Genomic DNA, 16,427 nt, shown 5'->3' with positions numbered 1-16,427 from the left:
CTTGTTGACGATGATGACGAGGAAGAGAGTTCAGTGGAAAGAAAGAGAGGGCAATTATGGGATAGGTGTGTTTTAGGTTCTATTTTCTCCCATCCACATCAGCTTCACCATTCAGAACAGAATAATTTTCAAACTTTCATGGGTGAAATTAATGGAGTCACATCTGAAATCAAATCACAGGGGGACATGCGCTTCTTCTCAATTTTAGATACCATTTAGATGGAATAAGAGAGATAGTGACACTCACACAGAGATGTTGACACAAAGGAGATGAAAATTTTCACCTCAAAAAGATTAAAAAAAAAAAAAAACACAAAGGAGATGAAATGAACAGATGTTGACTGGACCCAGTAGCCCATGTTGTTCTTGAAAGCAATGAGAGCGAAAAGATTACCCATGAAGTTATTAATGGATCAGGAGCCTATTAAGTCCATGAACAACCCACCAAGATCAAGCCTACCGACCATAATTAGCAGTTGACACAATTGTAAAATCGTAGTAGTACTATATTATGATTTCCATCCATCAACTCAAATCTCCAATTGTCATCCTCTGATTTGCCAATTTACCAACTTCTACTGTTCTTATTATTTCTGCTAATTTGTGTTTATGGCTAATGCTTCATTAGAAGATAATGATAAGGTCAGGTTGGATGATTCTTTGGGACTTCAAAAGCACCACACACATAAAATCCAAAGGATTGCGAGTATTAGGCATTTTAAGATGTCACCAATTGGTCATGTGTATTTGGTCTCTTTTGTTGAAGGAAAATTTCCAATGAGTGTCTATTGAATTAAAGGAATCAACCACGTGTAACATTTTATTGAAAAAAATTCACATTAATGTTCATATCAATCAAATGGCATTCATTGAATTTACCCTTATCTTGAATTAGAATGTCGTGTGTTTGAATCCTATAACGCATTGCAAAACCTCTCCAAGGAGAGAATCCAAACTCCACACACAAAATCTAGAGGATCACAAGTTCACGTAAAAGGTCATTCTTCTGAAATCAAACATCATCCACATGAAAACCAGGTTCAATCAAGCAGGGGATGAGTTACGTCGTTGTGATGGTGAGATGAATTTGCCTTGCAGAGAAGAAATGAGGGGGGTGTGGTGGTGAATCTCACTTGGATTAAATAAACAGAAGAAAAAAGGATTTAAAAAATCTTGATTTTTTTTTTTGGATTCTCTTTTCTTCTTCCTTTTTTTTATTTTTATTTTTTATATTTTTTTGGGTTGGGGGGACCAATCCATGAGCTATTGAGTTTAACTTTGACGATTAAAGAAATTTTTTTATTCAGTTTTTCACAATGTAATTAGGGTTTGGGGACATGAAATTAAATGTCTCGTCTTTTGTCAATTAAGATTAAAATGACAGATATCCTTCAACACCTACCGCAAGACGAAGACAATGTTCACTGGATTCATACAGGATATGGTGTCGGCAGATCTCAAATAAGAAAGAGATTTGCAACGGCAAAATGGCGTTTGGTGGCATTTATCAACAAAAGATGAATTATGTCTCCCTCTCTCCTTCGAGTTGGGAATTGGGATCCCCATTCCCATTCCCCCTGTTGTCGCCGGTGCGCCACCAAGCTGGACTACATCCACCTTAGAGGCAACACGTAGCAGAAAGTGTAGCTCAAATTCTCAAAAATGGATGTCCACATCTGATCTGAGTCACATGTGATGGTGAGAAAGAAAGGTCACCAACTCCATACTCACCCTTCGAGCAACACCTCAACCATCTGTCAAGCTTTGATTGACATGGAATCATGGAACATGTTCAAATGCATTCCAACACCACATACAGTTTTAGCAGAAAAACAAAACACAAAGAGAAGAGAAAAAAGTGGAAGAACTGTGGGTGGTTGAACTCTAGTTTGCCTCCGTGGAGGGAGCGTGGCTAGGTAGGTGGGTGGGGACAGGGATTTTGGATTGTCTTTTTGGGATGGTGGTTGCGGAAGGGCGCAATGGTTGTTAGGAGGAGCATGAAGAACCAATGACACCATTTGGAGAACACCTTGGATTCTGAAATGGAAATCCATTCCCAATTTGCATTACATTTGAATAAAAATTCCCCATCTTTAAAACTTTATAGGGAAAACAGACACCTGAAACTTTGACATATGAACTGCGTTCAGAAGCTGACACATCCAACATGCCATCTAATTGATTGAAAATTTGTGGATAGATTTATAAATATTAGGGAAGAAAAATGGTGAATCCCTAGTAAAGGACTACTCTGAGCTACGGGCCAAGTCCTCCACCCCTCCTTGTAGAACTTAAGGACTAAAAAACCACCTCAATCCCCTATTATTCAACTGCCCATGCTTGAACCAGACATTTAAGAGTACACCCAACCACCCAAGCGGAAAGAAAGAGAGAGAGAGAGGACGGATGAAAGGACCTTAAAAAGACCTCAGTAGCATTCTTCTGAAATTATACTCCTCCGTTTGCATCTGGAATGAAGCCTCTCTCTCCTATCATTTCTTTGACTGTTCTGCCTGTGTTCCATTGCACCTGTACTTCTTCTCAGCATACTCATATTCATGATTCCGGATGTATTCTGTAACGCGATGTTCCTTTCTCCCGATTTAATCTAAAATGACCTCTCAACAGCCTCATAGTCCGGCAATCGGTGCATAAACCCTGAGTCTTCGCTAGACCGTCTTTTGACCACACTTGCTCTTTGCATTAGCCGAACCAATGCTTGTACAACCTCTGACATGGGAGGCCGGAACTCTGGTTGTTCCTACAAGAGCCACACAGAACCCCAAGATTAAGCATTAAAACCTTGACTCACCAGACATTACTTAAGAATAAAGCTTTCAGATTCTTTTTCGGTTTGGCCACTGGCTTGAAGTCCACCCAAGAGAGTTCTCCAGCTTCCGTGATGAGCACAGAGAGTAGGTTATCTTACCAGAAAAGACTGTATCTTTACTATAATCCAAAGCTTGAATAAACAACAATAGAAGGGAGAGGGGGTAAACACATCAAAGTATATCAGTGTCATGCACTAAACAAATTGTGCGAGTCCATGCATGCAGAATCCTACTACATCATGGTACAATGCTTTTTCTACGAAGATGCTGCAAGACTCACTACAAACCAAAAACAGCCTAAGTTCTCTATTAAATGGGTAATAAAGAGAACCAGGCAACATCACTCTTAGTGTTCAGTCTATAGCATGGATAACAGTGGAATCACTTTTTGAGAGATCAAGAAAAATGTCAAGGGTTCAAAGTTTGGAAAATTTCTGTCTCTTTCCTAGACTTAGTCTCTATTTACTCTTACTTCCCTCTCAAAAGTTTCATCCCATAAAATGAACTATTATCTCTCCTTCTACCTAGATATTTCAAAATTACTAAATTAACCATATTTTTATACCTCCAATCATTTATGGCAATTTCTTCTCTTTTTTAAATATTATTTTTTTCTTTTTTCTTTCCTTTTCTCACTCTTCTATAAAAAATCCATTAAAGTGGTATACTTTTTTTTTATTTTCTTTATATTTCCTTTTCCCTCCTTTATTGGAATTTATTAAATTGATTAGATGCATTTTTTTTTCATTTTTACTTCCTTTCACCCTCTTGTCTACAAGAATCTATTAAACGTAATTCGATGTATTATATCATTATTTTAATTTTCCCTTTCTCCCTCTCTTATAGGAATTCATGAAAAGAGAATATTACAAATTTAAAAAAATAATAACAAATTCCTATAAAGGAAAGAGAGAGAAAATTTATTTAAAACTTTTTAAGTACACTTAATCATGTGTAATGGATCCCATAAAAGAGGAGAAAATGAAGAGAAAAACATAGATAATAAGAGAAGAAATCACTTTAATCAATTAAAAGAGTAAAAAACTACTAAAAATAAAGGATAATTTGGCCATTTTGAAATATCAAAGGAGAAGGGGAAGTAATAGTTTATCTTTTTGGGGGAATCGGAGTTGAAACTTTTAAATAAGAGAGTAAAAGTAAATAAAGAGCAAGTATAGGGGAGAGAGAAATTTTAAAGTTCTGAGTCTTTCGACAAGTAAAGTTGCTATCTAATGTCAGCATACAATTGAAGCACCTTGCAGTGTCATCTAAATATCACATATCATATATAATGCATGGGGTCCATAAATGCAATGACAGCCTATCCTGCTATTCCTTGATAGACACAAAAATGGATGAAACAGGGCACCCTGTAGAAAGTAAATTTGGTAGGGACTGAAACAGACTTGTCTCCCATATACGAATGGTAAATTTTTATAGAAAACCTTACTTCGACGAGATCTTAAAAATGAAAAGTCTTCACCATAATTTTTTTTTAAAAGGGCGAACCCTATGCCCCACATTCCCACACAAGCAGAGTCCGGTGGGGCAATTTTACTTCACAGTCTTATCCCAATAATTTTTGCTAAGAGGCTGCTTCAGCCTTCATTGTAATTCTTTCCAAAAAATAAAATAAAGAAGCATACCTGAACACACAAGGCAATAATGTCAGCAAAACGTGAAAGAGATTTTGCAGGGTACATGCCATCTAGCACTGGATCAACCATTTTTGCCAAGGCATCAATGTCATGAAGTTGAGGAATAGCCCAATTGACAAGAGACTGTTCAGATCTTACCCTCGAACTGAGAAAAAAACCAATCCAGAAAGGAAATTAAGAAAGAAACAGATAGTGAACACTGACAAAGAAAGAACAAGAAATAAACTCCAGGCAAGCAAACAAACAAAATCGACGACCTAAGCACTGCATTTACCAGTCCAGTGGCTTCCGGCCTGTTAAAAGCTCCAACATCACTACCCCAAAGCTATATACATCACTTTTGACAGTGCAGATTCCAGACATAGAAAATTCTGGAGCACTATATCCAAAGGAACCAATCATCTGCGTTGAAATCTGACAAAATGCCAAATGGTAAGCTTTAGAATAGAGCATCAAATCGTTTGTAACACAAACCCCCTCTATAGCAAATGAAAACAGATACAGATTTTATTTACAAGAACTCCCCCAAGAAGGTATCTTATATTCTCCTTCCAGTGGTCAATGAACTCATCACTCTAGGACTACTTGTAGACTGAGGTCTAAAAGAAGAGACACCCTGATTCTTCCTTCATGTTCATGACTTCATCACTAAGTGTCTAACGTCTTTCCTACAAAATAACATATGGAAAAGAATCCTTCTCCAAAATACAACCTCCCTCACAGAAAGGAAGACTTGAAGGGGCAATATTGCAACAGTCCCATAAAAAAAAAAATAATAAAAGAAGAACAAGAAGAAAAAAATTGTCGCCTTTGTGTTCCCGGGAATAGATTTGAAGCACAACTTGTATGTGTTGTCCTGTTATTTTTTTTAAACGAGTCAATTAAAAAAAAAAAAAAGACACTTCTTATGGCCATTTGAGAAGCCTCCACCTCCATCACATTTCTGATCGACAAATATTATGATTTTGCTTACATGGCTAATTAGTGTTCACAAACATGAGTCACAAATATATGTAGGATGGCATTTTATTTACTTTAGTACAACCAGAAGCAATACCCCTGTACTGAAGCATTCCAAGTTAACAGAACCAAATAAAGTACTTATGACTCGGGAAAAAAGACTTGGAATAGAAAAAACTGCCCTGCAGCTCCAAACTAACCAGAGACATGACCAAGAAGCACTAAGAGACCCACATAGTTTTGCTGGACTATAATAGACAACTTGCAGTGCAAGAAGGGGGTCATCACTACTTTGCCATCCTTGATGCCAGAAAAAGAAAACTAGAGAAAAAGATCATGTCCTAATGATTCAGAAAACAACTTATAATTATTGAAGCGAAAAAATACCATATCATGGTTAAACTCCCAATGATTTTTTTTTATTTACACAAAAAGGAAAGTTCTAAACCTCAGTGACTGATACTTTTTTATAGCCAAATTAACACGCTTTTTGTTTCTGGTCATCTGTTTCTGCCTAGAAAGGAAAGGTTACTCAACCAGACAAGTATTTAACAGCAGTTAACAGTGAAGAGTTATATGAACGTAGAGCATTGATGGCACAAAACCCTCACAACCATGAAAAACAATGGCTGGCAACACTTGTATTACCTGGCGTTCAGTATTTGGAGTTAATAATGCTAGTCCACAGTCAGACAAGTGTGGGTTAAGCTCTTCATCAAGTAAAATATTTGCAGACTTGAAATTTCTATGCACAACAGAAGGCAGGCAAACTTCATGCAAGTACCTAACGGAGAGTCAAAAGGGTCAAGATATTCAAAGAGAAAAAAATAAAAAGAAATAAAAAAAGAAAAAGAAAAGAATTTCATCAATCAAATAATGATGAACTTACTCTAAAGCTCTAGCAGTACCAAGTGCTACCTTGACACGAGCATTCCATGTAAGCATCTTACTGTGATCCTCAGAGAAGTGCAACATATCATGCAGAGTCCCATTGCCAACATATTCATAAACCAGGAGACGCTGACCATGCTCTGCACAATACCCTACAAGAGTTGTGATATTTGGATGCCTTAGGCGTGATATGTTCGAAACAGCTTCAGGAAAATTATCTTCCTCTTGCAATGACAATGCTGCACCATCAATCTTTTTAATGGCTAGAACCTGATTGACAAGATATGTTAGCATGGAGTTCATCATGGTCAGAAAAAGAAAGGCGCAGTGTAAGTTCAACACATGACAAAATAAATATAGCAATAGAAGTCATAGTGGAGGACTAATAGAAAACAATCAGCTCAAAATGAAAGCAGGTTAGCCTGTTCTCTTATTTTTGTATTCTTAGTGAGCCGGGGTTGGTAGAAGACGGATGGTGCCCAAAACCGGGATAGATATCAACCTTGATTCAAGGCACCAAGTGTTGGAATCATGTGTCAACCAAACATGAAAATTTTAGTTAGTTGAATTAATGTGTTTTTTAATGCGTAACACATTACTAACAGGATATGGTTGTCCACAGGAAAAGCCTAAGTATAGGGCTGGACACCCAATTCAGATGGTCACCACATCATGGGCTTCAACAAATGGAGATTCCAGGGCACAGATGTAAATATACATATATGGTGAGCACAGTTGTCAAGGCAGCAAGACACAGGCAGTGGAAGAGTGCCTAAGAACTTTGGGCAAACAAGGTGCCCAAGTTTTACTTTTTTATTCTTCTTCTTTATAACATTATTAATATGCTACATCATATATTATCAAAAATCAAATATTAAGCCACATCAAGTAATCGAAAATCAACATTAAGCCACATCAAGACATCACGAATAAACATAAGGAAGTGAAGAACATAGAACTGAACAATTAAGCTATTTGGAAGTTCAAAACAATCAAGACATTGATTCGGTTTATACTATTCCTGGAATTGGTCATTGTCCTAGCATGCCTAGACTTGCATTTGGCTTATACTAGTTGTAATAGAAGTAGAAAGGAAGAACTGTCCATAGGGTTTTATTCATGTTGCCCAATGTCTATTTCTGTAAGTTATACTCTCTCTTTTATGGTACATTATGCTCTGTCTTTTATTATATACAAAGGGAGCCATCTCACATTGTTATAAGCTCAATTTCCAAATATTCTTCATGGCATCAAAGGAATTACTTTTGGGAGTTGTTCCTTTTGTTTTCTTTTATGTTGCACCACAACCTGCCGCCTCCTCGTCTTATTATCTGCTAAAATCATCACTGACTCCCACCACCTCTAACCCACCTTAAGCAATGCTTCCTCCCCCTTCTCTTGCCTCCATGACACAGCAGGCCCTTCCATGTACCTTTTTTTTGGTTTCCCTTGGTGAGTACATGTTCTCCCATCAAGGCTTTCCCTATTCACGTATGTATTAAATCCTTCTGTGTGGAAGAATTACATAGTGACTTTTCCCCCCCTACATCTCCACTTGTTACTTTTGGACAGTTAGGCTTTCCCTATTCACGTATGTATTAAATCCTTCTGTGTGGAAGAATTACATAGTGACTTTTCCCCCCCTACATCTCCACTTGTTACTTTTGGATCAGCAGCCAAGTCTGGTATTTCTACCATATCTTTGAGAATGGAGGAAGTTAATCCAACGCATGATCATGTCTCACTTCATTTCCATGAACTCTGTCAAGCTCATAGACAGTAATTATCTGATGTGGTCTCATTCTTGTGTTGTTGTCGTTGGTTCCTAGGTTCTCACTAGCAATCTCAATGGCACCTCTGTGAAGCCTCTTACTACTGACACAGCTAAATGGGAGACTAACTGATGTTCACTTATACATTACCTACTCAATTCTCTTTATCCCCCGCCATTGCAGAAGGTTATCTTCTTCTTGATACTGCAACCATTGTCTGGAAGGCTGTGAAAGAAACATATTCTTAAGATGGATAATGATGCAAAATGCTTTGAAATTTGATGCATCATTCATCAACTACAACAAAAGGACTTGCCCCTTCCGGGTACTATAATACTTTGTGTGGATTCTGAAAGACTTAGAATTTCTATGGGCATTTCTCTCCCACTTGTGATATGGACGCTCTTGCTTTTTGCAAGTGAGAAGGCAACTTCCATCTCAATGATTTTTTAGCAAGGTTGAAAACGGAGTATGATCAAACTCAGATGCATGTTCTTACCTGAAGAACCCTGTCTGTCCCTTGAGAAGATTTACGCCATTTTTGACTCTGAAGAAAACCATTGTACTGCTATGATCAACCTTGTGCGCATGGAATAGTCTCTTCTGTACACCAGCCCTAGCACCTCTTCATGTAGGTTTCCTATACCACTCCTCTGGCCTATAACTGACTAGTTCTGTCATCAGCCTATGAAGTGCGATTATTATGACCACGGGTGCCATATCAAGGACCAGTATTGGAAAGGCCCTTAAGGCCTCACATGGAGGCATGAAATCTGGAGGCGGGACTGCTGCCCATAACTCTTGTGAATAATGATTCTTCCGCCAATGCACCCTTCTCTTCTAACGAGTTCCAACGTCTCCGTCAGGTAATGTCCCTGACTTGAACCAACTTCTTCAGTTGCCTCTGCTATGGTCCCTTCCTCCAATACCTCTTCTTCATTTTTTTCCCCATCACAGTAATGCCTCAGTTGATATTGTTCCTTGGACAATTGAATCCGGCACAACCAATCACATAGCCGGCTCTACTTCTCTTTTTAGTTCTTACTTTCCTTTGTCATAAGGTTCATTTTGTTGATGGTCCCTTAACCCTGTTTTAGGCAAGGGTTTAATTAATTGATCTTCTTTCTTTTATCTTCCATCTATTTTATAAGTTCCCAATTTTTCAGACCATGTGATCTTGGCTGCACAAGGGAGGGACGTTAATGTATAAATTTCCCTGCCTTCCCTAAAAGTTCAAGCTTTTAGGTGAAATGGTAGCAAACAATGGGCTTGTCCGTTTATAACAAGAAAAAGGTTATGATTCCAATTCACAACCATAGTTTTTTGTTCCCTATACAAAGAACTAGCAACAAATAAGAGAATCTGATCAAGTAGTTAATCCAACCCTCCCACTCCTCCACACCCCTACCGTAAAGTGGGCAGTAGTCACTACCCTCATTTCTCTTCTCCAGAAACTTCAACTATTCCGTGGGAACATCAAGCCTGAGAGGCATCGTCACTATCAGCTCAGGTTTCTCTGCTTCTTCCTAGCAGGTTCCACCCTCTTGCTCACAATTCCCCTTCAATTCTCCTGCTGCTCGTATTATATTCTTTCTCTGGTTCCATGTGCATGAACCACAACAAGCTATTAATTAAAAATGAGGACCTGCATTTCCTTGGATTGGCAGACATGTACTCTCAAGTTTTATTCCTACAAATCCATCTCAATCAAGTAATCAAAGATGTGGTTCTCCTCAGACATCTTCTGCATTGTATTTTCTACAGCACAGAAAATGAACAGGTCAACAGAGACGAAAACGGCACCACTGTTCCCATCCAAAGTTCCAAACCCAGAAACCACTTTCATATTATTCTTCCTTCTATGCAACAGTCTAAATCCAATCCCAATAAGCATGCATGGGGCTTTGAATGATCACCTATAGACTCAAAGAGGGAGAGGGAAGCAATGCCTGATCCACTGAGGAAGAGGCAGAACTGGGGCCGGGGAAAGCAAAAGAGGGTCACAGTGAATCATTGTAACCACCTTGGTTACCAACAAAGTTTCCCTTAAAAAATGACCTATAATATCTAGTTTTAAGAGTTTCTCTCAATAAAGTAAAATGAAGGGACATAAATTTTAAAGTGGAACCCACAAATGTAAGCCAAAATCTTATACTAATATTTTCCTACTTATTCTACTTCTGAGAATTTACATTGAAATAAATGTTTTCCCTACTTATTCTACTTCTGAGAACTTAGATTGGAATGAATGGAACCTAAAGAAAAAGGGTTTGGAGATGTGTGTCGAAGCATTTAGAAACAACCATGAGGAACTATTCTTTGACAAGCCAGCTACAACTATTGGTATGCAGGAGGCTGACAAAAGTTGTAGGTGGTGATGGCTTTTAATGGTGAATGGCAATGAACCATTATACAGCTACAACTATAAAGCTCTAAATAATGGTGAGTTTTTTTTCTTCTTATTTATCCATTTTTTCTTTTAAACCTTCTCTCTTATATTTTTAATAAAGTTTAATGCAATTCTGCTCATGGCCACATAAGTTTTCCTTTGATGATTTGTTACTTTTATAAGATTTGAGCTAGTTCTCTTCATAGCTACGTGTTCTTGAAATATTGATTAATTCCAAACAACCACAGAAGAAAACTTAAAAGTATAATGTCACACATTTGGGCATTTTTTATTTGTGGACTTCAATCTATGTTTATAGGATGCTAGACATGAGCTCATCATTTACTCTGCCGATGTTGTTCCATTAAAAAAAAAAAAGGCCATACCCCAATACACAAGGCCCCCACGTTTAGCAGGGCTAGGGGGAGGTCAAACATATAGAGCCTTAACCCTGTTTCCAAAATTGAGGCAATCGCTATTGTTTTTACAGTCATAATGCAATTTCAGTATTAGAAACACTGCAATTTGAGAAAACTAATTGCTGTTGTGTTTTAAAATATTCTTTTTAAAAATATAATAAATAAATAACCATCTATGTTACCATCAGCCACCCCACACAAAAAAAAAAAGGAAAGGAAAATTCTGGGTTCTGCAACTAGTTTGATCAATCAATTATAGGGAATATTAATGGATTTAATGGCAAAGCCTTACTTCAGTCAATGAAAATCCTGATTACCTTTCCATCAGGAAACTCTCCCCTGTAAACACGACCAAGAGAACCTTCACCAATAAGACATTCCTGACTAAAGCTATTCGTAGCAGTTTGAAGAGAAGCTACTGAATATGAAATAGTGGTAGTAATAGGAGATTTGCCTCTCTTTACAGATCCACTGCTCCCAGGTATTCTCTCACCCATCAACTTCTCTGGAGGTGAAGGTTTCAGATCTGTTATGGAAGACATACTTTGGACCTTTTGTGACTGCAACCCTGAATCGAATACCACAAAAGGAAGGAGCACTTCATTATTAGAAAAATTCAGAAAGAGGGGGGAAACGGCAACATAAGGATAAAGATAAACATATTAATACACCTGCATTTTTAATGATACCATTATACAAATATAAATTTTGGCAATTACTTGCAAAATTTAAAGGTCTAGAATGCAGATTACACAATAAAAATGATTGCTAGCCAAGATAATGGGTGCTCGTTGGTCTGAATTACATGCTAATGTTAGTAGCATACCATTTAAGCATTTACATAATCATCAGCACTCGAGATCAAAGATCACATTCAACCTTCAAGAAATGAGAAGCCAACATGCAAACAACACATATCACAGATACAGGCATGACAAACTACAGAATAGATAAAGTTATTTTCTAATTGGTACCCCTTAAGGTTTCAAATGGTTCGTAATCTTACTTCTTTTTTCTCCTTACTGTGACATTCTTTTTCAACAAGGGTATATCCTGTCATTTTACTTGTATACTCCAAAAACATACAAAGACAATGACAGCTTTAATAATGTCATAATAATTAACTTTTGATTATTTAAGGAACCCTTTTTACCCTCAATTAAAGCAATTTTGGGAATAAGACAAAGGGAAAATAAAAGAAGGTTACAACTTCTAGATACACATATAGAGATGTCATTATCACAGGCCCTAAAATAAAATTAGAGGATCTACCTTTATCAGTCCCAGCCGAAGGAATTCCACTAGAAGCCCATGCACTATTATGTTTCCCAACTTTACGTTTTCGAAGGCAAAATACAACAGCAAGCAGACATAGACCAGCAAATATGGAACCAAGTATTATGCCCACAATAAGTCCTGTGTTTATGCCGTTCTTCTTTTTTCCACTATCCAGATGTGATGATCCCGGGGGTGTGTTTCTACCTGGCCCAGAATTGTTATGATCATTATGTGACCTATGAGGAGGAGGTGAGGAATATGGTGGCGGAGGAGGAGCAGGACCGCTATCAAAGGAATTTCCACCATATCTGTTTTATTGTGCATGTGGGATTAAAAAAATAATATTAATGTAAAATTTGAATATCATGAAAAAAATAGGATGAGAAAAAAAAAATAAAGCATGTTGATAGCTTACATAAAATTTGGAATTGATTTCAACTCGTGAGGAATCCAGCCACTGAAATGGTTGTCTGCAATATTTCTGTTGGAAACTGAGTGTGTCAAATTCAAATGGCAGAAATGAACCAAAGGCCAAAATTAAACAATCAGAACTTACAGGTTTGTCAGAGGCAGATCTGCAAGAATATTAACTGAACCTGTTAACTGATTGTTCTGCACATAGCTGCCAGAATCCATAACTCATGAAAAGTTCAAATTTTGTAACCAGATATATCAGAGATGAATGGTTAAAGAAACTCACAGAGTAGAAAGGTTGGACAATGAACTAAAAGAATTTGGAAGATCACCACTCAAATTATTGAACGAAAGATCCCTGAATTCACAAATAGTCAGAAGAAAAAATCCTTAACATTTAGTGGTACTCACAAAGAAGAAGAATGAAGAATCCGTAAATTGGTAATGGTACTCAGAAAACCAAAACTCTTCATCTAAAGCTATATTCAATATTTAGGGAGACAAAACACATCACAAAGATATGATTTTCATCTTGTATATCTCGGATATCTTGGTCATATTAGTGTAATTTCATGCCCCCCCCCCCCTAACCAAGCCCAAAAGGAAAATCCCCAACTTGGTGAGCTTTCAGTCCAACGCCGTTTTTTCAATTGCTGAACTGGCCATTGAGATATAGTTCTCAAACCTTGATCATATCGATACAACTGACACAATATCAGCAAACTCTAAACTTATCGTAGCATAGGTGAAGAAGGAAATAGTCAATAGATGGGAGAAAACAGAATAGCAGAGGACATTGTGGCTGCAAGTTTTGTCAGCAAGATGTAGTAAAGAGAAGGCTCTACTTATTATAATTGCATTGGAAGCTGTTGAGAGAAGGAATAATTTCAAGAAGCACATAAAACCTGCTAAATTGGATAATCCCCTAAATAAACACTTTGAAGTTGCACGGTCTTGAAGATTTGAACTCATTGGAAACATATTGGCTAACTTTCTATTGCAGGTTCTGCTGAAAAACTTTAGGCCACAAGTGAAGTTCTGGGACACCAAATCATGGAACAAAATCTGGATTTCCCACCTTGTAAACCCATCATGATATTGTCTTCTTAGATTTGCCTTCCATCACCAAGATATATAAAGCAGCAAAGCATATACATAAAATGCTCCTGCTATCATATAGATGTAGAATTCATCTAATTTTTATATCATTCTGATGCAGATACTCATCCAACAGACCACACTGCTTGGAACATGGAGCCAGGAGCAATCATAAAGTTATGCTGATACAATAATGATACAAGTGATATGAAGTTGGACTGCCAGCACTCAGACACAGGTTTGAGCCTGAAAGTAGTCTCTTAGGGGTTGTATGTTTATGTTCTTGTTTCTTGTGTTTTCTGTGTTTTTTTATACTTTTGGAACAGAAACAACCCAAATCATGTATGTGTAATCCACTCTGTTTTATTTTTAATTTTTTTAATTTTTTAAACAAACTGACCCTTGGGCACAGTTTTAAACCCACCTTGAGAAACACCAAAAAAAAATCTTCTCTTGAAAAGGCGGAGGGGCATTCTTGTCTTTCTAGTATCAAAACATAATCTTCTATTTTGAAACCTTGAAAACTGAGAAAAAAATTCCCCTGTTTCATTCTTCTTTCATACAGAAAACATTTTTTTTCCCATGTAACTATACAAGATTTTAGCACCAGAAGTAATGAAAAACAACTAAAATGTATAGAAATGGGGAAAACTGGTTTTTACCTAAAACCAGGGAAACAGAAGAGAAACATCCCATACAACCCCTTAGGGTAAAAAATGCCAAAGGTTAGAATAAGATCTTGTCCACCCCTCCGCAACCCAATGAAGATTGGATTTGCCGGAGTTACCACCCCCAGCCCTCCTCTTTTTCTATGGACCAGAATAACTAATAGTTTGACCATAAGAAAGTTTTAAAAGATAATGAAAATAATTCCAATCATACAAAGGTGAGCAAAACATCTTACAAGACTGAGAGCCCCTGAAGTTTTGCAAAAAGATCTCCAATTGACTGAGAGATTGAGTTGCGGCTGAGATTCCTAAACAAAAGAACCCACAACTGTATAAGAGTCTGAAACTGTGTAAGTATAACCATATAAGAAAGCACAAAAGCAATTCAAGCAGTTCACTCACAAGGAACTGAGGGCAACCATGCCTGAAATGGAATAAGGAAGATTCCCGCTAAAGTTGTTACTGGCAAGATTTCTGCAATTGACATATGAATTAGCATTTGCTCGCAAAAACTATATATCAATAGCAGCTAACAAGAAACGGAACGCCAAAATAAGTAGAGCAAACATTACAAGCTTGTGAGATTAGGCGGTAATTGATATGGAATGGAATCGTCAATGCTGTTGTCGCTCAAATCCCTAAAAGCAAAATTAAAAAGACAGGAAAAAATTATCAAGAATAAAACCAAGCCAAAATAAAAATGTTCAATCTCACAATTAATGAATGCGGGGAAAGGAAATAGAGAATCAGATAACTTACAGTGTTCTGAGTGACAACAGGTCTGAAAGCAAGTATCCCAAGGTCCCGTTGAGTCCTAACCCAGGAGCAACACTGTCGCAGTGGCAACAGCGCCAGCAAAGAGTAACAATCACATCAATGAAGAGAAACGATTATATCAATTATAAATTATAATGAAGGGCGGGATGCGATGAACCGAAACTTTTAACATGAATCCACACGTACACAGAAACAACAGCAGACCCCTCGCAATTTATTCCTTTCCATGATTCTCCACATGGATCGCCTCCACTGGATTTCCATCCCGTTAGCTGAGAAGGACTATTCAACGATGTATACAAAACCTGCAGAGCTTGAACTGCATATCAAAGAGCAGCTCTCAGTAACTAAACTAAACTAAACTAATAATAAATAAATAAAAACACGCATTCAATGTTCTAGAAGAAGAAAACAAGGAAAAGGCCGAGATCCACAGAGCTTGCATTTCATTTTCAGACTTCCATTCGTATAAACCTCCTTTCAATCCAAACCCTGCGTTTCTAAACTTCTCCTACTAAGTAATGCATACGAAAGGTAAAACAATCGATAAAAATATATATAAAATGACATGATCCAGCCAGTTTCGCAGCACACTACCATCAGATGCATCAGTTGCAGCAAAGCCGAAAGGTAGAGAAACAAAAATAGCGAAAATCACAAAGGCAGCAGCAGCAGATTCAACTCTGTTCATCCCCATTCTGCTCTGCAAAGCTCTAACCTTGAAACTATCAATTTAACAAACATGCAACACCTCCATAGAAACCAAAAGCTGAAACAAATCGAATCAGCTTTGGATTTCTTCCTCGTTAAAGATTCACAAGAAGAAGAAGAAGAAGAAAAGAGATCAATGCGGAGAGAGAGAAAGGGGAAGAGAGCTTATTAATGTCGGCAAAAGTAGAATGAAATGGTTAAAAACGGTAGAAATAGTAAATAAAGGCAAATGCTCAAAGGAGACTCGAAGTAAGCAAAGTATATATATATCCATTTAATAGTATTAGGTATTGACTACATAGCTTTTTCTTCTTCTTTCGCACCTGAAGTTTCTGAATTCGAACTTTCCAAGAACAAAAAGGACTTAAACCAGTGAGTTAAAATTACTAAAATAACCTTATTTATGAATTCTAATTGCATCGAAGCCACATACCTGTTTTGACGGTGACGGGTGAAAATAAACTGGCGACCGGAAACGTGGCAGTGCCACGTAGATTTCAGGTTCCGCTAGAAGACAAATTTGTAAGTCATTTTCATCGATAACTCGTCGCCGTTAGTTAT

At 37.4% G+C, this 16,427-nt stretch overlaps 1 protein-coding gene across 1 annotated transcript; it reads right to left on the bottom strand.

Moving 5' to 3' along the window:
* Positions 1 to 1,321: 1,321 nt before the first annotated feature.
* SRF8 (STRUBBELIG-receptor family 8) lies at positions 1,322 to 16,164 on the bottom strand. Its single transcript, XM_089137253.1, has 16 exons — positions 15,753 to 16,164; positions 15,342 to 15,474; positions 15,138 to 15,209; positions 14,951 to 15,016; positions 14,781 to 14,852; positions 14,615 to 14,686; positions 12,899 to 12,970; positions 12,755 to 12,820; positions 12,614 to 12,679; positions 12,193 to 12,506; positions 11,238 to 11,488; positions 6,339 to 6,610; positions 6,098 to 6,233; positions 4,764 to 4,903; positions 4,478 to 4,634; positions 1,322 to 2,761 (listed from the first exon to the last, which is right to left on the bottom strand). Exons 1-16 carry the CDS (start codon positions 15,850 to 15,852, stop codon positions 2,609 to 2,611), a joined length of 2,142 nt encoding a protein of 713 aa, XP_088993379.1. The 5' UTR covers positions 15,853 to 16,164; the 3' UTR covers positions 1,322 to 2,608.
* Positions 16,165 to 16,427: the final 263 nt, after the last annotated feature.

Source organism: Hakea prostrata, chromosome 10 (assembly GCF_041222555.1).
Source record: "Hakea prostrata isolate BN-2017 chromosome 10, UWA_Hpros_2, whole genome shotgun sequence".
Taxonomy (NCBI): Eukaryota; Viridiplantae; Streptophyta; class Magnoliopsida; order Proteales; family Proteaceae; genus Hakea; species Hakea prostrata.
The sequence above is the reverse complement of the archived record's forward strand: the minus strand, read 5'-3'. Positions and strand labels throughout refer to the sequence as shown.

What these genes read in the sequence shown, in the direction of transcription:
- SRF8 (XM_089137253.1), bottom strand. Translation starts at nt 15,852, where the DNA reads ATGGGGATGAACAGAGTTGAATCTGCTGCTGCTGCCTTTGTGATTTTC. An exon ending in GGTACTGCTAGAGCTTTAGA is followed by an intron (nt 6,234 to 6,338) that starts GTAAGTTCATCA and finishes ACTCTCCGTTAG; the next exon opens with GTACTTGCATGAAGTTTGCC. An exon ending in CTCCAAATACTGAACGCCAG is followed by an intron (nt 4,904 to 6,097) that starts GTAATACAAGTG and finishes GCATTTTGTCAG; the next exon opens with ATTTCAACGCAGATGATTGG.